The sequence below is a fragment of the Pimephales promelas genome, chromosome 13 (assembly GCF_988280905.1).
Source record: "Pimephales promelas chromosome 13, fPimPro1.hap1.1, whole genome shotgun sequence".
NCBI lineage: Eukaryota > Metazoa > Chordata > Actinopteri > Cypriniformes > Leuciscidae > Pimephales > Pimephales promelas.
The window spans coordinates 32,746,085-32,768,072 of NC_142781.1; the positions used below are offsets into that span (position 1 = coordinate 32,746,085).

At 35.7% G+C, this 21,988-nt stretch overlaps 1 protein-coding gene and 13 non-coding genes across 14 annotated transcripts; 1 reads left to right on the forward strand and 13 right to left on the reverse strand.

Annotated features, from left to right (window-relative positions):
• Nucleotides 1-84: 84 nt before the first annotated feature.
• mgst3a (microsomal glutathione S-transferase 3a) lies at nt 85-21,488 on the reverse strand. The gene is made up of 7 exons (XM_039674348.2): nt 21,395-21,488; nt 3,365-3,487; nt 2,782-2,906; nt 926-999; nt 633-690; nt 478-550; nt 85-370 (listed from the first exon to the last, which is right to left on the reverse strand). Exons 3-7 carry the CDS (start codon nt 2,896-2,898, stop codon nt 240-242), a joined length of 453 nt encoding a protein of 150 aa, XP_039530282.1. The 5' UTR covers nt 2,899-2,906; nt 3,365-3,487; nt 21,395-21,488; the 3' UTR covers nt 85-239.
• Nucleotides 4,334-4,449, reverse strand: LOC120480933 (U5 spliceosomal RNA). Its single transcript, XR_005623202.2, has one exon. It is a non-coding gene; the product is annotated as a U5 spliceosomal RNA (small nuclear RNA).
• On the reverse strand, nt 4,976-5,140 carry LOC120480940 (U1 spliceosomal RNA). The gene has a single exon (XR_005623208.2). It is a non-coding gene; the product is annotated as a U1 spliceosomal RNA (small nuclear RNA).
• On the reverse strand, nt 8,676-8,791 carry LOC120480936 (U5 spliceosomal RNA). Its single transcript, XR_005623204.2, has one exon. It is a non-coding gene; the product is annotated as a U5 spliceosomal RNA (small nuclear RNA).
• LOC120480928 (U1 spliceosomal RNA) lies at nt 9,304-9,468 on the reverse strand. The gene has a single exon (XR_005623197.2). It is a non-coding gene; the product is annotated as a U1 spliceosomal RNA (small nuclear RNA).
• On the reverse strand, nt 10,887-11,002 carry LOC120480941 (U5 spliceosomal RNA). Its single transcript, XR_005623209.2, has one exon. It is a non-coding gene; the product is annotated as a U5 spliceosomal RNA (small nuclear RNA).
• Nucleotides 13,578-13,697, reverse strand: LOC120480931 (U5 spliceosomal RNA). The gene has a single exon (XR_005623200.2). It is a non-coding gene; the product is annotated as a U5 spliceosomal RNA (small nuclear RNA).
• On the reverse strand, nt 14,390-14,505 carry LOC120480942 (U5 spliceosomal RNA). The gene has a single exon (XR_005623210.2). It is a non-coding gene; the product is annotated as a U5 spliceosomal RNA (small nuclear RNA).
• LOC120480932 (U5 spliceosomal RNA) lies at nt 14,876-14,991 on the reverse strand. Its single transcript, XR_005623201.2, has one exon. It is a non-coding gene; the product is annotated as a U5 spliceosomal RNA (small nuclear RNA).
• LOC120480929 (U5 spliceosomal RNA) lies at nt 15,614-15,729 on the reverse strand. Its single transcript, XR_005623198.1, has one exon. It is a non-coding gene; the product is annotated as a U5 spliceosomal RNA (small nuclear RNA).
• On the reverse strand, nt 16,100-16,215 carry LOC120480937 (U5 spliceosomal RNA). The gene has a single exon (XR_005623205.2). It is a non-coding gene; the product is annotated as a U5 spliceosomal RNA (small nuclear RNA).
• Nucleotides 16,838-16,953, reverse strand: LOC120480930 (U5 spliceosomal RNA). The gene has a single exon (XR_005623199.1). It is a non-coding gene; the product is annotated as a U5 spliceosomal RNA (small nuclear RNA).
• trnad-guc (transfer RNA aspartic acid (anticodon GUC)) lies at nt 18,194-18,265 on the reverse strand. Its single transcript has one exon. It is a non-coding gene; the product is annotated as a tRNA-Asp (tRNA).
• On the forward strand, nt 18,380-18,451 carry trnad-guc (transfer RNA aspartic acid (anticodon GUC)). Its single transcript has one exon. It is a non-coding gene; the product is annotated as a tRNA-Asp (tRNA).
• Nucleotides 21,489-21,988: the final 500 nt, after the last annotated feature.

The following is a 21,988-nucleotide window of genomic DNA, read 5'->3' on the forward strand; positions in this document are numbered from 1 at the left end:
CATAATTTCACCACACTTTTTTAAAGACAAAACAGTAACTGAATTGAACATTTCAACTTTTATGCTATTTATTTAAAACAGAAATGTACACACAGAGAATTCCCAGAGGTCTTACACTGTGAAATGAGCCTCTTTAGTGTTTTTCTAATTTTACATAACATGTTTAAAAAAAAAAAAAAAAACTTTATCGTCACTTTATAGAATGTGGAATTAGAGTAGAATTGAAAACATGCATTCCACTATTTAAAACATTTTGGCAATTTGAATCCAGGTCCCCATCCGAGCAGTGTTCTCCCGGTGTTCAATGTGCAGATGAACAGACCCAGCAGAGCAAGCATCCCAAACGAGCCACGCCGACGCTTCTCAGGCTCTAACAGGACAGAACACAACACTCAAACTCATTTCACAAGCTGTACTCATAATCCAGTTGCCTTAAATCTACACAGATCAGTTCGGTGGAGGTGCAAAGACACTCACTTCCAGTAGAGTATCCTTGAGCGTACAGCACCCGACTGACAATCCAGATCATTCCCAACGCGCTGGCCAGGCGCTGAGAAACACAAGAAACAGTTTCTCAGTTAGCATTAGCATTAGCTTGCATGGGTGTTAATAAAGCTTGAATCTATACTCACTGGATGCTGAATCCCACCCACAGATAAATGATACAGGAATAGAGGCACAACTTCAACACTGCAAGAAAATGGCACATGATATATAAAATACTGCATGCTTTTTGTTTTACAATTATAAACAAAATATCCACAACAGTATCAATAAAACATCAGAAAAGCAACCAATCACTTCTCGATCAAATGTAAAACATTAAATAAGCTGATATCTATTGTAAAGAAAACTTTATATTACTGCTAAATATTAATGTATATTGAGACTATTAATGCATGATGAATATTAATGCACGCCATACGTGTTCTGATGAGCTCGCTGGATACAGTTGAATTTGTGGCCAGTCTCTGGATCATCACTGTACATTGTTGGATACTGGAAAATAAAATTAATACTTTCAAACTTAATTACACCCAAAACCATTAAGCAAAATAGTAATAATGTGCTCTAAGAAAGGGGTTCTCAAACCACTGTGTTCTGAAAGACATGTATTAATAAAAGTATTGTATATTGTATCAATATCTGTTTTTAGGACATTTGTTTACTTAATGTCGCCCTATGATGTCCAATGTAAAGTCTGGGTCATAATGCAAAACCAATAAAGAACCACTGAACTAAATTATATGTTTCTATCAGATTATAGGCATAGAAGAACCTTTCAGTGAATAGTTCTTAAAAGTATTTTTCTTCTTAATGTTAAAAACATTTTGAATAATCTAAAGAACATTTTACCATCATAAAGATACAAATTTATATCTAACAATTCTGACTTTTTCCTGACAATTCCAAATTTAGATACAATCTCATTAGAAGAAATGGTTCTAAGAACCAGAAATGGTTCCATCCTCCGCTTCACATACGGAACTCCAAAATGGTTCTATATAGAACCATTTTTTTTTTGGTAAAAGGTTCTATTGGCCAAGTACGGAACTCCAGGGTTCTATATAGAACCCAGAGGAACCCTTTTTTTAAGAGTGTATAGAACCTTTTAGGGGTTCCAAATACGTAGCGCTAATAGAACCTTTTAAGGTTCTATATATAGAACCGTTTCTTCTAAGAGTGCAAGACAAAGTCAGAATTCTGACATTGCGAGTTTACGCCGATGAGGCAAAACATTATGACCACCTGCCTAATATGCTGTCAGTCCTCCATGTGCTACTAAAACAGTGACGTCCCGCCCAGGCATGACCTCTACAAGAGCCTGAACGCGTCCTGTGGTCTCTGACACCGAGATGTCAGCAGATCCTCCAAGTCCTGTAGTTTGAGGTGGAGCCGCTGTGGACTGATCTTGTTGGTCCAGCACGTCCCACCTTGAACACCTTCATCATCTTCCTCAAACCATTCATGATCAATGTGTGCAGTGTGACGAGTGCACCGTTGTGAAAGCCGAATTCGAGTCCCGGCTCTATCCTAATAATAGGCAAAAACGCCAAAAATAAATCTTAAATATATACATTTACACGTTTCCCAGCAGAACATTCACTCCCTCCACCATATTACCATCGTCCCACAGTCCAACCTGGTGCATCACATTCCCAATTAAACAGGGAACACGTATACGAGATGTAAAGAAACAGGACTCAGACCAGATGACCTTCTTCTACTGCTGCAAAGTCCAGTTCATCATAGATCTCTGATTGGTCGCCATACGCAGCAGATGCACTGTGTGTTGTCACAAATTCCTCCCATAACCATCATTTAAATAGTGTGACTTGTGCCACACACCTTCTGTTGGAACTTATCTCCTCGGACACTGTTGGTAAATTCTCACCACAGCTGACCGACAGCGACACACAAGCCTCTGTGTTTCAGAGATACTCTGACCCAATCGCTCTGCCATAACTATATCTGGCCCTCGTCAAAATCTGCCCATTTCTCCCGCATCTGACATTTTAATCTGAAGGACTGATTGTTTACTTCCCATCTAATCTACCAAGATCCTTGTTAAGAGATGATCAACGTTATTCGCTTCCCCTGTGACCGTTCATAAATGTTTTGGCTCATCAGAGTATATCTCATAAATTCTCATATAAACTTGCAATTGCCAGGAAAAGTCAGAAATGTGAGATAAAAAGTTGTAGTTAGCGTTTATATATGCATTTTTTTATTTTGTTGTAGAAACAAGCTTTCATGACAATTCGCTGTCTGTTATGTTACCGGGACATTGTATTTATCCCGAGCCTTCCCCACAGCATAAGACAGATGACCCATCAGGAGAAATGATGCCGCTCCGGTGAGCGCCACATAGCCATGCTCTTTAGACAAAACCACCATCTTCAAGACTGAGAAAACAGAAATAATCACAGGATATAAAGTGCACAACGGAGAAAAATCTAGAAAATATGTGAATCCAGAAATAGTCCACATTGACACATAGCTGGTCTGATATAAAATTCAATAATGTGCTTAGTCATCTCGGTCTGTGATAGTACAGGAACCTCAAAGTGGACTTAAGTTACTATGAAATTTATAACAGTGCTACTAGTCTAGGTCATAAGTAGTAGCAATTAAGTTAAATTCAAGTCATTCTAATAGTTGTCAAAAACACAGTTCTGTAAAATCAGCACACATGCAGGAACGGGTACATTTTCTGCACACCCACAACAGTGTGAAAGTGAAAGACAATTATTCGAATCAACAATCCCAATGTTGCATTATTAAGATTGTTCCAGACACAATCAACGCAATATAATATTGTTAATCAAAAGACAGTATTTTAAAGAATTTGCTGCTTTGTTACCTGCTCTGTGCTGGTTATCTGGAGGGCGGATTCTGCAGGACAAAGATCGCTCGTGTTTCGACTAGTACTAAGTGCGACGCTTATGGGTAAAGGGTCAATCTCCACAAGTGCCATCCAGTCTGCCTTCAAGAAACAAAATGCACAAATTCAAACATTTGAAAAGCAAAGACTTTTAATGTTTTAGTTAAATATAAAATATATTTTTAAAAAAATATGCATATAAAAACACTGGCCATATTTTGTATATATTACACACATGCTGTCCTTTATTCTCTAATCTTGAATAAATATGCCATTTCCTATTGTTTTTAACACCATGTCAGTAGCAGGGCTATGGCAAAAACAAAGTTCAATTATCAAAAAAACTAAGACATTTAAGACAAGACAAAAATAGATTTGGTTTACACTTAAAGGGATAGTTCACCCAAAAATGTAAATTCTGTCATTCACTCATGTTCTGTATGAGTTTATTTCTTCTGTTGGACACAAAAGAAGATTTTATTTTTAATGGTTTCTGGTCCCCCAACATTTTTTTCCTGCCATGGAAGTCAACGGGGACCAGCAACTGTTTGGTTACCAATATTCTTTAAAATGTCCTATTTTGTGTTCAACAGAAGAAAGAAACTCATATACTGGTTTAAAACAAAATGAGGGTGAGTACATTTTGATTTTTTTTAAAACAATATCCCTTTAATTACATTAGCTCTCTATAAATTTACATTCAAAACAGTGCAGTATAGCAAAACATTACAGCTTTAAGAACATTAAAGTTGTGTCCCAAATGACGCACTTTGCACTATTCACTCACACGAGTATTTTGTCATTGAACAGCCAAGTCTGTTAGCCCCGCCCTCTCTCTATTACGTAATTAAAGATGCGACAGTAGAGAGCATGACAGTACGTGCAACACGTCGAATTTGCGTCAAAATGTCTTAACACATTGCGTTCTATTATTTTAACAGTATAGAGAGCCCCACCGTAAAGCGGGGCATCAAAAAATTAGATTATACTCATTGTGTTCCTCCCCACGGAAATCTTTAGTAAAAGGCGAAAGATTTATACGATCTGAAGAGAAACATGAGTGTACTAATTTCCTCATTGCACCAGCACGGACCCGAGTGTAAGGAACACACTTCACGAGAACGGTGACGGGTACTGTGTGTTCAACATTTAACGTAGATATATTTGTTGAGATTTGTTTGAGACTGGGTAGTTAGTAACGTTACCTATTCGGCCTGCTCATTAAAAAAAAGAAGTACTTTTCAAGATAAATAAAAAACACACACTTATGATACTTGATAAACTAACACAGAGAACATCTTCTAACATTATAGTCCAGTCATTTTATGAAAAAAGGTTGAACAAATTGCAACAGAAGCAAACTCAACTGATTTTGTATCCTTAATATGTCCCGAGCTAGGAAAAAAATAGCCCCAAAGAATTCCATTATATTCATTCCGTTTCTCACGTGTAAAGGGTGAATATAGTAACCCTTTAAATGTCATCATGACCATCACTGAGTTAGATCAGGATGACCAAAGATCAACCTACTTTTTTCTAGCTATTACATATTTGTACACAGAATAATTACTCTTTTCTTAACCACGTAATCAGGGGAGAGCGCGAACGCAGTCCCCCACTACCATAAATTTTGCAGTCGAGACTCTCACATTTGGAGAATTCGGAAAGGTCAACCAAGCCGAAAGTGCAATGGCCAAGTCTCACTTTCGGAGAACCACCGTCATGATCATGGTATCTCCCCTGCCAGGTAAGTATGAGTTGCTAACAGAGCCTAAGCGGCACTGACTTCAGCAAACACGCGTCTCGGAGACGGTGAGGGACACGTCACTCCATACAAGTCAACGGCATCTAGATGAAGATTCATGTTTCCGCTCGTTTCTCTCAAAGTTTAGCTGTTCATCGACCTTTAAATAGCAGTACAAACAACAAAAATGTATTATCTTATTTTGTTGCGAATAATTTCCCGTGATGCAAGACAAGTGTCTACCAGTCTGAGCCAATGGAACAAAAGATGTTCAAAATCATATTTTAAGAACTCGATAATAAGATTTTTGAAACACAAATCAAAAGAAAATGTAAGACAATTAACCATTTTGAGATACTAGTCGAAAAACATTGTTTTTAATCGGTTTTATTATCAAAAAGCAACAGTAACGTAAATCACACATTATCGCCTACATCACTTCCGGGACACGACAAGGGGTGCGCAATTTTTTGTAAAACGTTCAAGATACTGTCAAGAAAACGCGAGCATACAACTCCCTGCTCTTGAATGATATTAGCGTTATTATAATAAAATATTATACAGCAGCAAATTATCTTCGTCAAAAATGAAGACAATGAGAAATGTAGGCAGTTTTATTTTACTCTGGAAATAGCCTACATTTGATGTACTATTATATTATTGGTTGCCCTACTTTTTATATCATTATTTGTTATATCTTATTAGTTTATTAATGTCTTGTCTTTTGTTATTGTATTGGTTTGTCTTGAATAATTACTTAAAGACTTTAACCCAAGTTAGCAAAGTTTCATAAGAAGTTATAATCACTTAATGCCATTTTGATGTAATATTTTGTCAACTTTGTATATAATTTTATATAAAATAAGCAAACGCATTATTTATGTCAATATCTCTTACCTTGGTCTATATGTTGTGAGTGGAAAGCGGTGAGGGCCCAGAATCACCCCTGCACATGATCGTAAAATATGAATGCCCTATTTTAGAACATTTTTCATATATGGGGCGCACCGGATTATAAAACACATAAGATACTGCAGTCAAACGTTTGACTGGGTTTGCGTTATGCATCCACTATGTGCTAAAGGCTAAAGGGAATGTAGCTAGTGAGTGCGCGGCACCGGAGGTGAGGCGTTTATTTAGTAAGCATGAGCGCGCTGAAGCGGTCACGTACATAAAAATACGTACTACGTTTTTTTCTTCGTCATTTTCTTTGCTTTATTGGCGGTAGTCCGGTGTTCCCCTTTGTGTTTGGCGGTTTCGCCGGGTTCCGCAAGGAAGTTAGAGAAAATAGAGTCAAAAGTTATATGACGCCATAGACGGGCGACGAAACGGAAAATTAAACTACGAATTTCTCCGTATTTGAAAGTTGGTGGAAACTGTCGGGATAATTTAAGTACACATCTAATAGAAATAACATAGATACAGTTATTTTTGCTATTTATAAAGCAGAAAAAATACATATTGTGGCTTTAAGAACATTAAAGTTGTGTCCCAAATGACGCACTTTGCGCACTCACACGAGTATTGTAATCTGTTTGAACTGGTCATAATGCAAAACCAGTAAAGAACCACTGAACTAAATTATATGTTTCTATCAGATTATAGGCATAGAAGGACCTTTCAGTGAATAGTTCTTAAAAGTATTTTTCTTCTTAATGTTAAAAACATTTTGAATAATCTAAATAACATTTTACCATCATAAAGATACAAATTTATATCTAACAATTCTGACTCTTTCCCGACAATTCCGAATTAAGATACAAACTCAGAATTGCACACTCTTAGAAGAAATGGTTCTATTTAGAACCAGAAATTGTTCCATCCCCCGCTTCATTTGTGGAACTCCAAAATGGTTCTATACCATTTTTTTGGGTAAAATGTTCTATTGGCCAAGTATGGAACCCCAGGGTTCTATATAGAACCCAGAGGAACCCTTTTTTTAAGAGTGTATAGACCATTTTGCAAGATGTAAACAACACTGGTCCAGAAGCACTTCCTGTTTCAGTTTTTTAACACTACATAAAACCTGGGATAAAATACAACCAACAGAACATGTAAAACTGAATCAAAAAGTTAAACAAACATCTTTAAGATGTTTTCCTTACATTTGAAATAAAGAAAACAGTTACAAACTGAAACAGGAAGTGTTTCTGGACCAGTGTTTACATCTTGCAAAATGGTCTATAGAACCTTTTAGGGGTTCCAAATACGTAGCGCTAATAGAATCTTTTAAGGATCTATAAAGAACCTTTTCTTCTAAGAGTGCAAGACATAAAGTCAGAATTCTGACATTGCGAGTTTACACGGATGAGGCAAAACATTATGACCACCTGCCTAATATTCTGTTGGTCCTCCATGTGCTACTAAAACAGTGACGTCCCGCCCAGGCATGACCTCTACAAGAGCCTGAACGTGTCCTGTGGTCTCTGACACCGAGATGTCAGCAGATCCTGCAAGTCCTGTAGTTTGAGGTGGAGCCACTGTGGACTGATCTTGTTGGTCCAGCACGTCCCATCTTGAACACCTTCATCATGTACCTCAAACCATTCCTGATCAATGTGTGCAGTCTAGTGGGCGAGTGCGCCGTTGTGAAACCCGAATTCGAGTCCCGGATCTATCCTAATAATAGGCAAAAACGCAAAAAATAAATCTTAAATATATACATTTACACGTTTCCCAGCAGAACATTCACTCCCTCCACCATATTACCATCGTCCCACAGTCCATCCTGGTGCATCACATTCCCAATTAAACAGGGAACACGTATACGAGATGTAAAGAAACAGGACTCAGACCAGATGACCTTCTTCTACTGCTGCAAAGTCCAGTTCATCATAGATCTCTGATTGGTCACCATACGCAGCAGATGCACTGTGTTGTCACACCCCTTCTGTTGGATCTGACAGGATAGCCTTCACTGCCCTCATGCATCGATGAGCCCTGGGCGTCCAACACACTGTCGCCGGTTTGTGGTTTGTTCCTCCTCGGACCATCCGCTCATCTAGTTCACCCAAAAATTTTAATTCTGTCATTTACTCATGTTCTGTATGAGTTTATTTCTTCTGTTGGACACAAAAGAAGATTTTATTTTTAATGGTTTCTGGTCCCCCAACTTTTTTTTCCTGCCATGGAAGTCAACGGGGACCAGCAACTGTTTGGTTACCAATATTCTTTAAAATGTCCTATTTTGTGTTCAACAGAAGAAAGAAACTCATATACTGGTTTAAAACAAAATGAGGGTGAGTACATTTTGATTTTTTTAAACAATATCCCTTTAATTACATTAGCTCTCTAAATTTACATTCAAAACAGTGCAGTATAGCAAAACATTACAGCTTTAAGAACATTAAAGTTGTGTCCCAAATGACGCACTTTGCACTATGCACTCACACGAGCATTTAGTCATTGAACAGCCAAGTCTGTTAGCCCCGCCCTCTCCATTGCGTGTTTAAAGATGCGACAGTACAGTGCATGCGACACGCGCAACACGTCGAATTTGCGTCACAGAGTCTTGACATTGCGCTCTAATATTTTAACAGTATGGAGAGCCCCACTGTAAAGCGGGGCATCAAAAAATTAGATTATACTCATTGTGTTCCTCCCCACGGAAATCTTTAGTAAAAGGCGAAAGATTTATACGATCTGAAGAGAAACATGAGTGTACTAATTTCCTTTTTGCACCAGCACGGACCGGAGTGTAAGGAACACACTTCACGAGAACGGTGACGGGTACTGTGTGTCCAACATTTAACGTAGATATATTTGTTGTGAGACTGGGTAGTTAGTACCTATTCGGCCTGCTCATTAAAAAAAAACTTAATTTTTCAAGATAAATAAAAAACACACTTATGATACCTGTTAAACTAACACAGAGAACGTCTTCTAACATTATAGTCCAGTTATTTTATGAAAAAAGATTGAACAAATTGCAACAGAAGCAAACTCAACTGATTTTGTATCCTCAATGTCCCAAGTAAGGAAATAAAAGCCCCAAAGAATCCCATTATATTCATTCCGTTTCTCACGTGAAAAGGGTGAAAATAGTAACTCTTTAAATGTCATCATGACCATCACTGAGTTAATAAGTAGATCAGGATGACCAGAGATCAACCTACTTATTATAGCTATTAAATATTTGTACACAGAATAATTACTCTTTTCTTAACCACATAATCAGGGGAGAGCGCGAACGCAGTCCCCCACTACCATAAATTATGCAGTCGAGATTCTCACATTTGGAGAATTCGGAAAGGTCAACAAAGCCGAAAGTGCAATGGCCAAGTCTCACTTTCGGAGAACCACCGTCATGATCATGGTATCTCCCCTGCCAGGTAAGTATGAATTGCTAACAGAGCCTGAGCGGCACTGACTTCAGCAAACACGCGTCTCGGAGACGGTGAGGGACACGTCACTCCATACAAGTCAACGGCATCTAGATGAAGATTCATGTTTCCGCTCGTTTCTCTCAAAGTTTAGCTGTTCATCGACCTTTAAATAGCCGTACAAACAACAAAAATGTATTGTCTTATTTTGTTGGGAATAATTTCCCGTGATGCAACACAAGTGTCTACCAGTCTGAGCCAATGGAACAAAAGATGTTCAAAATCATATTTTAAAGTACCCGTGAACCGGAAGTGGCAAACGATTTTTCTCCCGTGCTGTGACGTATTTCCAAGTGAAACGGAATATTGAACAGAGGGCAGGGTATTACTCTAGCGCTCCTCCTCTCCATCTCTCGCTCATACATAGCAAACTAACGGTTTGAGGGGAGTGGTTAAGCGTTTCCCCACCCAAACTGTGAAACCTACGTCATCAACCGTTTCAGACCGGAAGTAACTTTTCAGATTTTGATTAAAGATTACCAAGGTAAAACATTTTTTTTAATATATATTTACTTGCACGGATTAATTGTTCACCACAAGACTAGTAATATGCCCTAACAAAGTAAATAAGTTCAATTTTGATTTCACGGGGACTTTAAGAACTCGATAATAAGAAAGAAAAGGTAAGACAAGTAACCATTTTGAGATACACTAGTCGAAAAACATTGTTTTTAAATCGGTTTTCTTATCAAAAAGCAACTGTAACGTAAATCACACATTATCGCCTACATCACTTCCGGGACATTAAAACAAGGGGTGCGCAATTTTTTTGTAAAACGTTTAAGATACTGTCAAGAAAACGCGAACATACAACTCCCTGCTCTTGAATGATACATTTATTAGCGTTATTATAATAAAATATTATGCAGTAGCAAATTATCTTCATCAAAAATGAAGACAATGAGAAATGTAGGCAGTTTTATTTTACACTCCTTTAGCTGTTAATATAAAAATAGTCTACATTTGATGTACTATTATATTGCTGGTTGCCCTACTTTTTATATTATTATTTGTTATATCTTATTAGTTTATTAATGTCTTGTCTTTTGTTATTGTATTAGTTTGTCTTAAATAATTACTTAACGACTTTAACCCAAGTTAGCAAAGTTTCATAAGAAGTTATAATCACTTAATGCCATTTTGATGTAATATTTTTGTCAATTTTGTATATAATTTTATATAAAATAAGCAAAAGCATTATTTATGTCAGTATCTCTTATCTTAGTCGATATGTTGTGAGTGGAAAGCGGTGAGGGTCAATCACCCCTGCACATGATCGCAAAATATAAAATCAATCATTACAGATCAATTTAATTCTGTGACAATACGCAATGCACAATGCATTGACATATTCTTCTTTTAAACACCATTAGGAAGCCCCACGGTTAAGCAGGGCATCAAAAAATTATATTATACTCATTGTGTTCCTCCCCACGGAAATCTTTAGTAAAAGGCGAAAGATTTATACGATCTGAAGAGAATCATGAGTGTACTAGTTTCCTCACTGCACCAGCACGGACCCGAGTGTGAGGAACACACTTCACAAGAACGGTGACGGACATCGAGACCTTTTTCCCTGTCTATGGTTACAGTCCTGCCCCTGTCTATGGTCCTGCCCCAATATTACTAGGAGCTTGCATCTACAGCCCCCCCACCCAGAGTCCCGCATTCTCAGACCCCTCGTTTTTCGAACACAGCGCCTCCTGCTGTTCGAAAGATCGTATAACACCCGCCCACAGAGTGCAGCGCACGCTTATCCAAATACAATTAAAAACAATAGGATGCAATATTACGGTCTCCAAATAAATTATCCAATAAATATTTGCGTTCCCTGCGTAATGCATGTGCCAAAAAAAAACTCATTGTTACTGATGGAAGGGATACAATTACAGATTGAAATATCTTCTGAAAAATAGTATGTGATATTATATTGCTACATAGTTTTTTATATATATATATATATATTTTAAATCAAATTCCATTTTTTCTTTCAGTTCAACCTATAAGTCTAATTAACATTACCATATTTTGAATGTTATTTTTGCATTATTGCATTATTGGTATGGTAATCTTATTTTAACATTACCATATTTTGAATGTTATAAATGTTATTATTATTTTTGAATGATATTTTGAATGCGAAGCAAAACAAATCAGAATAGACTAAACACAAATAATAAACAATTCTGTACTTTATTTAATGTTCACCTAAACATCATCTTGCTGAAAAGAAAAAAAGGAAGAAAAACTGTGTTTGTGACTTTACTTTTCGTCTTCAATTACATAAAAAAAAAACTCATTTATAAGTCGCTTTGCATAATCATAAAATCATATGTTGCTGGGTTCGGCAGGGGCAACTCCATCGATGTATGGTGTACCCTAGAATACAACAGCATAGGCCCGATAGCACAAGTCTTATGATGTGTCAAAAAGAAAGAAAAAACAAAGAAAAAAGATGTTTGCTAATTTTTTTAACTTTGGACAACTTTGTGGGTTTGAAAAATATGGGGGCACAGAATGGGCAGTGAACATAACTGCAGCATTTACGATATATATAAAAAAAGTCCAAGGTTAAAGGCTAACGTTAGCTATCAACATATTTTCAGGGGGAAAAGGGCGAAAAAACATACATTAACGGCTCAAATCTTGTTACAAACTATCTTTACAAATATTAAATGGACTGTATCGATGTATCGATGAGCTAAATTAGTTTTATTAAAAAATAAATCAAACGAGTAGGCTACTACAATTCGCTAAATAAAATTGAAGATAGCCTACTCACGTTTTGCCTTAAGTTCTTCACATGTTTGCGCTGTCTCGAAAAACGAGGGGTCTGAGAATGCGGTACTCTGTGTGCAGGGGGACTGTAGATGCAGGTCTCTGAGTCTGCAGCTTCATTCATACTACTCAATGTGCCCAAGAACCTACGATAACAATACTGTCATTAAAACGGGAATAGAACTCACTGCTCTTGAAGGATATTTATTAGCTGTATTATTTAATAAAATATTATGCAGTCGCATATAATCTTCATAAAGAAAATGTCTTTCAGATGTTTGATTTAGAATTGATGTGAAACTGACTTTTTAAAGACGTGTATCAGATAGTTACACAGGCAATGCAGATCCTTTCCAGACATTTTGGAGATGTAAATTAGTCAATCTGGGAAGTGAATTGACTGGAAATAAATTGTATAGGCCTACGGTGAAATGTTCAACATTTAATCAATCAAACAAAATCAAATCCTTTTTTTTGTCACACAACCACATACACAAGTGCAACAGTGGGTGAAATTCTTGGGTGCAATTCCGAGTCATGACATGATGGACAGTAAACATCCGATTACATACATTTACACATCTAATGTGCAGACAATTACAGTACCGTATAAAACAATAAATAATATACAATATACAGAATACAAAAAAGGTATTTATACATACAATAGATACAGATGTTGAAGACATATGTATGTTGTTTACAGTAGATTATGTTGTGCTGTGTAGACCGTTAGACTGTTTATGTTTATTGAACATGATGGATCAAGAGTTCGGCTGGTGTGCGTCCTGATGCTGGCCTGCGGGTAGCATTGAGAGCAGCCCATGGCTCGGGTGACTATGTCTCTGATTAATGCCTACAATTAATTAATGAATTTCTCTCATTAATTCTAAATTAATGTTTTAAAAGTTAATAGTCACTTAATTATCATTTAGATGTATTATTGCAATAAACTAAAGGGATACTCCACCCCAAAATGAAAATTCTGTCATAAACTGTATGAGTGTCTTTCTTCTGAATATCTTTTGAAGAACAATTGGAGACTTGGCACCATTGACTTACATAGGATTTTTTTTTCTACTATGGAAGTCATTGAAGCCAAATAAAAGTTTGGTTCCAATCATTCTTCAAAATATCATCCTTCGTGTTATCCCTGTGTTAATGTGCTTGATTACTTCCTTTAAATCAAGCACTTACACAAATTTTAAACATATGCCCTAATTTTAAATATGATATCATAAATATATATTTCATTCATTCATACATCTATCTTTGCACAAGACTAGGAAGCCCCACAGTAAAGCAGGGCATCAAAAAATTAGATTATACTCATTGTGTTCCTCCCCACGGAAATCTTTAGTAAAAGGCGAAAGATTTATACAATCTGAACGGTGTGTTTACTGTGTGTTCAACATTTAACATAGATAATCATATTTGTTGTGAGACTGGATAGTTAGTATCTATTCTATATAATAATAAAGTGACACTTCAGGCCTTTTATTAAACATAATTTCTATATACATTAATTTCTATTTTGTTCTATATACAAAAAAACACACTTATGAACCACTCAGAGAACGTCTTCTAACATTATATTGTAAAACGTTTAAGATACTGTCAACGCGAACATACAACTCCCTGCTCTTGAATGATACATTTAAAAGTGTTACTTACTATAATAAAATATTACGCAGTAGCAAATTATCTTCATCAAAAATGAAGACAATGAGAAATGTAGGCAGGTTTATTTTACAGCTGTTACAGTATAGACTGGCTGGAAATAGCCTACATTTGATAGACCATTATATTGCTGGTTGCCCTACATTTTATATTATTATTTTTAAAATATATCTTATTAGTTTATTAATTTCTTGCATTTTATTATTTTGTTAGTATTAGTCTTGAATAATTGCATAACGACTTTAGCCCAAGTTATTAATCACTTGATGCAATTTTAATGTAATATTTATGTCAACTTTGTAACAAACTTTATATAATATAAGCAAAAGCACGTAATATAAAAGAAACCCAACTTGCTATGCTTAAAATCCTTTATAATCGTATGGATTAAAATTAGTCTTATTTTCACCAAGTAAAGGAAGCCCCGCCGTTAAGCAGGGCATCAAAAAATTAGATTATACTCATTGTGTTCCTCCCCACGGAAATCTTTAGTAAAAGGCGAAAGATTTATACGATCTGAAGAGAAACATGAGTGTACTGAAGATTAGCAGAGCACCAGCACGGACCACACTAACAGAAACACGTTTCACACCAACGGTGACAACATCACAGACAAACACTGCAAATATTATGCTATAGTACAATGTATTATTATATTAAAACGATTATGCAACTAAATTGTATAACAAACAAGAGTGTATGGGTTAATAAAATTCGGAAAGGAATTCAGAAAGAATTAATCACTTAATGCAATTTCGATGTAATATTTATGTCAACTTTGTATCAAAACTTTATATAAAATAAGCAAAAGCATTATTTATATGTTAATATCTTCTACATTGGCCTTTTTGATGTGAGTGGAAAGCGGTGAAGGCCCAGAATTTCTGATTTTACACATCATTAGGAAACCCCGCAATCAAGCAGGGCATCAAAAAATTAGATTATACTCATTGTGTTCCTCCCCACGGAAATCTTTAGTAAAAGGCGAAAGATTTATACGATATGAAGAGAAACATGAGTGTATTGCTTTACTTACTACATCACCACGTGACCGGCCATAAGGAACACACTTCACGAGAACGGTGACGGACGCCGCGTGTTCAACATTTACGTATATTATTATTTGTGAGACTAGATAGTTAGTACATTTTCAATAAAGTGACTCATCCGATCTGCTCTTTTTATTTTAAACGCAGACCTATATATATTTAATAACAACCACATACTTTATGGCCCCTGTTAAACTGACACACACCGACAGGGGGCGTTGTCTTCTTACATCAGTGGGAAACAAAAGTTATTTTGAATTCTAACATCAGAAACTAACGAAAACACCAAACTGAAAGTGACGAGCACTTTTGGCCAAGTGACGGACAGACATTTATGAGCCCCGCATAATTTCTTGTTTCTATGTTGTGTGTTGAGACAAAAAGAGCACAATAAGTTTCGTACTCGGAGGGATTATTTCACCAGCCTCAAAAACATCGTGTCCACTTTCACCTGAAACGAAACTGCCATCCTGAAATAAAGACTGAACCAACGAAACTCCATGCTTAGCGCTGTGAGAAAAACGACTAATGATAACTTACGTTGCCAAACTATTGACGCACAATCTGCTCAATCTTATTTTCACCAAGAAAAGGAAGCCCCGCCGTTAAGCAGGGCATCAAAAAATTAGATTATACTCATTGTGTTCCTCCCCACGGAAATCTTTAGTAAAAGGCGAAAGATTTATACGATCTGAAGAGAAACATGAGTGTACTGAAGATTAGCAGAGCACCAGCACGGACCACACTAACAGAAACACGTTTCACACCAACGGTGACAACATCACAGACAAACACTGCAAATATTATGCTATAGTACAATGTATTATTATATTAAAACGATTATGCAACTAAATTGTATAACAAACAAGAGTGTATGGGTTAATAAAATTCGGAAAGGAATTCAGAAAGAATTAATCACTTAATGCAATTTCGATGTAATATTTATGTCAACTTTGTATCAAAACTTTATATAAAATAAGCAAAAGCATTATTTATATGTTAATATCTTCTACATTGGCCTTTTTGATGTGAGTGGAAAGCGGTGAAGGCCCAGAATTTCTGATTTTACACATCATTAGGAAACCCCGCAATCAAGCAGGGCATCAAAAAATTAGATTATACTCATTGTGTTCCTCCCCACGGAAATCTTTAGTAAAAGGCGAAAGATTTATACGATATGAAGAGAAACATGAGTGTATTGCTTTACTTACTACATCACCACGTGACCGGCCATAAGGAACACACTTCACGAGAACGGTGACGGACGCCGCGTGTTCAACATTTACGTATATTATTATTTGTGAGACTAGATAGTTAGTACATTTTCAATAAAGTGACTCATCCGATCTGCTCTTTTTATTTTAAACGCAGACCTATATATATTTAATAACAACCACATACTTTATGGCCCCTGTTAAACTGACACACACCGACAGGGGGCGTTGTCTTCTTACATCAGTGGGAAACAAAAGTTATTTTGAATTCTAACATCAGAAACTAACGAAAACACCAAACTGAAAGTGACGAGCACTTTTGGCCAAGTGACGGACAGACATTTATGAGCCCCGCATAATTTCTTGTTTCTATGTTGTGTGTTGAGACAAAAAGAGCACAATAAGTTTCGTACTCGGAGGGATTATTTCACCAGCCTCAAAAACATCGTGTCCACTTTCACCTGAAACGTAACTGCCATCCTGAAATAAAGACTGAACCAACGAAACTCCATGCTTAGCGCTGTGAGAAAAACGACTAATGATAACTTACGTTGCCAAACTATTGACGCACAATCTGCTCAATCTTATTTTCACCAAGAAAAGGAAGCCCCGCCGTTAAGCAGGGCATCAAAAAATTAGATTATACTCATTGTGTTCCTCCCCACGGAAATCTTTAGTAAAAGGCGAAAGATTTATACGATCTGAAGAGAAACATGAGTGTACTGAAGATTAGCAGAGCACCAGCACGGACCAGACTAACAGAAACACGTTTCACACGAACGGTGACAACATCACAGACATAAACACTGCAAATATTATGCTATAGTACAATGTATTATAATATTAAAACGATTATGCAACTAAAATGTATAACAAACAAGAGTGTATGGGTTAATAAAATTTAAAAAACACTTAATGAAATGTATAGTGCTCCATTGCATTGTGGGTAAAAGGATTTACTTCCGGGTTCGTCATCGCTCACGGATTCAGGTCGCTTTTACCATAGGTCGTCTTCTTACGGGATATTATTGCCTTAAAGCGGCTTTGGCTTTACTTGTAAACATAATATTCGTCGATATTTCCTGGCATGGTACGGTAGAAAGGCGGCTTAACATAAAAAAAAAACAAACAGTAAACACATTGAACTAGGACCTAGGATAAAGTGTCTGCTAAAGGAAATACACCAAGCAAAAACGTTATGCAATAAAAAAAAATGCAATAAACTGTGTAGCATTTTGATTTTGAGCCATTGCTCAAATAGTAAAATAATAAAATATAGTTGATTATTGATTATACTTATAGTAAAATAATCAAAACTATGACATATTAAAGTATGCAAATAAATATATTCTAAAACAGCATGTATGCTGGACACTTGCTGGCTGCCTACATGACTGGGTCCACCAATCGATTTAAGAATAAATGCATGAAGAAGAAAAAAATCTAAGCTTTATAAGCAAAGTATAATTTATATTTATTAACAAAAAAATATATCAATTTAGAACTCTTTTTTTGACCATGACAAACATAATCATAAATAAGTTGAATCGTTTAACTGGTCCACTCGAATTGTGTTTGTTTTTATACGTTGTTTTTCATCATCATCAACAGTAAATAGTTTTGAATGGTTTGTAAAGTTTAATATATAAATAAAAAACAAATATTATTCTATCAAAAGTTTGGTTTCCTACTGTAATTTTTACTCATTCAATTTTGCTAACAGAAATTTGTAATTTATTGGAGGTTTTTTAGGTACTTTTAACTGCTCCACTCTAGGTATAAGCTTGTTATCAAATTGACTAAGAAATAAAAAAGCATTTTCTTCAAGTCTTCGTGTTAACTTCCCTTAACTTTTCCCATTCATTCTCTAAGGTAGTGCTTAAAAGTACGGATGCAATATACCTTTGGCCACACGTAGACTTCCTGGCAATCAAATTATCTAAGAAATAAAAATGTATTTTCTCCCCGTCGGGGAATCGAACCCCGGTCTTCCGCGTGACAGGCGGAGATACTGTCCACTATACTAACGAGGAAGGCACTGAATTTCATAGCCTGGATGTGGTACTTTTATCTTGCCTGTGTCACTTATTAGAAATGCAGAAATGTCAAATTAAAAGTCCTACACTCAGTAGGTAACATCTGTGCCTTCCTCGTTAGTATAGTGGACAGTATCTCCGCCTGTCACGCGGAAGACCGGGGTTCGATTCCCCGACGGGGAGAAAACACATTTTTATTTCTTAGATAATTTGATTGCGAGGAAGTCTACGTGTGGCCAAAGGTATATTGCATCCGTACTGTTAAGTACTACCTTAGAGAATGAATGGGAAAAGTGAAGAGAAGTTAAGCTTAACCATTTTCGGGGCCTGCCACGGGAGACTGGGGTTCGATTCCCTGATGGGGAGAATTTTTGTTTTTAACTTTTTTGTTGTTTTATTTAACAATAATTAGTAGGCCTATACATTTATAAAATCTAACATGTATACAATATCAACAAATTTCAAAACAGCCTATTCCACTTCCCCTATTGATAACTTAAGTTATATCATTCTGACTTTAAGCATGATTAAACAGCCCAGCATGACATCAAAAAAAAATTCTAATACTCATTGGGGCGGTTTCCTGGACAGGGTTTAAATTAAGCCTGGAGTAGGCCCTAATCTAGAATAGTTAATCGTGTCTTAAAAATGGCTTTTTGTAACACAGATTAAAGGGATACTCCACTTTTTTTTGGAAATAGGCTCATTTTACCACTCCCCCAGAGTTAAACAGTTGAGTTTTACCGTTTTCTAATGTATTCAGCCGATTTTCTGATATTTAGAAGAATATTAGTTAACAGACAGTTTCTGGTCTCATTGACTTCCATAGTATTTTTTTTTCCTACTATTGGAAGTCAATGAGACCAGAAACTGTCTGGTTACTCATATTCTAAAAAAAGTGGAGTATCCCTTTAAGTACAGATTAGTTACACTTGGGGGCGGTTTCCCGGACAGAGATTAAGCCTAGTCCTAGAATAAAATGGCCCTTTAAACCTGATTAACAAAAATCTGCTTTCTATGTCATGGCTTTAAATAGTCCTAGATTTAGTTTAATCCAGAGTTCAATAAGCCGATTTCCTGGAGGAAGACTACAGTTACTCCAGGACTAAATTGAGTCTTTAATTAAACCTACCAGAAGGCAGGTTTAACTTCAGATTAACTTTGTGTTTCAAAGAAGACACCTGCATTACTTGGATACACACACATTCAGTACATATATTAATATATCATTTAATTATGTTTTAATTGTATCGGGTTTCTTGTTAAAATGTGATTAGTTCATGTTAAACTAACTTAAAATGGTCACTTAACTTTGACTTCACTTGATGTTTTAATTTTGAAATATGTTTCAATCTAGTAACCTATACATGACATTCACTTCCCATCATGCTTTGCACAGGGCTGAAATGTAAATTTTGAAATAAAGTGATATTTTATGCAATTATTTTATTAAGATGAGAAAACAGAGTGAATGTTTAATGTTCTATTATTATGTTGTTATTTAAACGCTTATGTTATGTTAGTGTTTTGGGGGGTTACCGTTTTGGTGAAGCCTCGGATCGAGGACCTGGTACAAATTTTTTTTTAAAGGGCCGTTTTATTCTAGGACTAGGCTTAATTTCTGTCCGGGAAACCGCCCCCAAGTGAAGTCAAAGTTAAGTGACCATTTCAAGTTAGTTTAACATGGACTAATCACATTTTAACAAGAAACCCGATACAATTAAAACATAATTAAATTATATATTAATATATGTACTGAATGTGTGTGTATCCAAGTAATGCAGGTGTCTTCTTTGAAACACAAAGTTAATCTGAAGTTGAACCTGCCTCTTAGTAGGTTTAATTTAAGAATCAATTTAGTCCTGGAGTAACTGTAGTCTTCCTCCAGGAAATCATCTTATTAAACTCCGGACTAAACTAAATCTGGGACTATTTAAAGCCATGACATAGAAAGAAGATTTCTGTTAATCAGGTTTAACGGGCCATTTTATTCTAGGACTAGACAATCTCTGTCCGGGAAACCAACCCTTTGTGTTCATCCCCACGGAAATCTTTAGTAAAAGGCTATAAATTTATACGATAAGAGGAGAAGCATACGCTTATTGTTTTTAAAACAGCTCGAGAAGAAACCGGATTCGGAAGAACACATCTCACAGGAACGGTACAAAAATGAAGTGCATTAATGCGTATCGTAAGTAACAATAGTGTAACAAAACTGATAACACACGGACTATATAGGCATAGAAAAGTATTTCAATGCAAAAAGACAACAAATTTAAAGTACTTTGTTATTACGGAGATGGTTATGGTGGTTACGTTATAATGAAACGCAACAAACCGGTATAACTTACTGCGCTTCCGGTTTCGTCATCACCCATTCTTCTAACTCTTTTATGAACTTATCCAAATTCACAATAAATTATCAAAAATCTAAAGCACATCAATCCCCAAAAACAAACAAACAAACAAACAAACAAACAAACAAACATCTAGACTACTCATTTCCCAGTATTTCCATTGATATAATATGGACAAAAATGAAATGATAGCCTACAGATGAAAATTATAAGGGGAAACACATTAATGTAATTCTTTCTATCCCATGAATTCTGCCTCACTAAACACAGATATCTTTAGATAAACAGCAATTAAAACGACAAAGTATTGAGAAACAGCTTTGAGGCATATCAAGACATATTGATATATAAAAGATATAAATGAGATATAAATTCATAAAAACTACAGCATAGAGAAAAAGATATCAGCAGCCACATCACAAACTCCACAGCGACACGTAGTGTTAATGAACGGTACGGCACTCTACAGCCCAAACAGCGTTTAACGCGATTATAGTAAATAAACAAGGACATCAAATGTATATATTATTGTTAATAGCGATTGTGAATATTGACATGATATCAGACAAACTTTTCACCCATCAACCATTTCTATCAAGCGCCTGTTATTCTATATTCTACATAATTCATGAGTAAGGTAACTGTCGTTAAAGTAGGCCATTACAAGCCCTCAGAAAGTAACAACCATTACATTTCAACTAAAATATCAATTCCGACTAAAATTAGGTGTTCAATTACAATTAGTCCAATCCGTAAAACTGAGGCTCACCTTGTATCTTTCCATCAACTCCAGTCACATGTATTGCTGGAAATTTCCATCGTTAAGGTCCTTTATTAGTGGACCAATGAAGCCTGAGGTAAATTAGTCTGCACAGTGTTTGTGCTGTGAATGTGATAAACATATTTTTATTTTATTTTTTTATTTATATAATTGTAAAATTGTTTTTTAGAAAGAAGGAAAATAAACAAAGCCACTTTGAAAAGAAATAAAGAAAATATATTTTAATGAAAAACAACAGGCATTTCGCATGACAACTCCATCAGATTTGCAAATCATGCACATGACAAAATGAGTCCTAAATATTGAAAAAGATGTGAAAATAAACAGTATAAAAAATATATATAACGTTATTTATTTGACATCACGCTTTCATTTTATTGAGCATTTTTTATGATTATGCATAAAAGCCATTACAAATTATGTCCAGTTGGAAACAAAAGCAAAATAAGTTCTTGCACACTAATTGAACCCAATAGTTTTCCTACATACAATCATTTAATGTTTTTCTGAGGGCAAAAATTCCATAATCTTAATCAGATTACTGGTTTATTATTATTAATTTGTATTATTCTTTAAAAATGA

Bases quoted from the DNA above. Each gene is read 5' to 3' on its own strand.
- mgst3a (XM_039674348.2), bottom strand. From the start codon at position 2,898: ATGGTGGTTTTGTCTAAAGAGCATGGCTATGTGGCGCTCACCGGAGCG. The intron at 551-632 runs GTGAGTATAGAT...TGTGTTTCTCAG, and splicing joins TGGGTGGGATTCAGCATCCA to CGCCTGGCCAGCGCGTTGGG. The intron at 371-477 runs GTGAGTGTCTTT...CTGTCCTGTTAG, and splicing joins TCAAGGATACTCTACTGGAA to AGCCTGAGAAGCGTCGGCGT.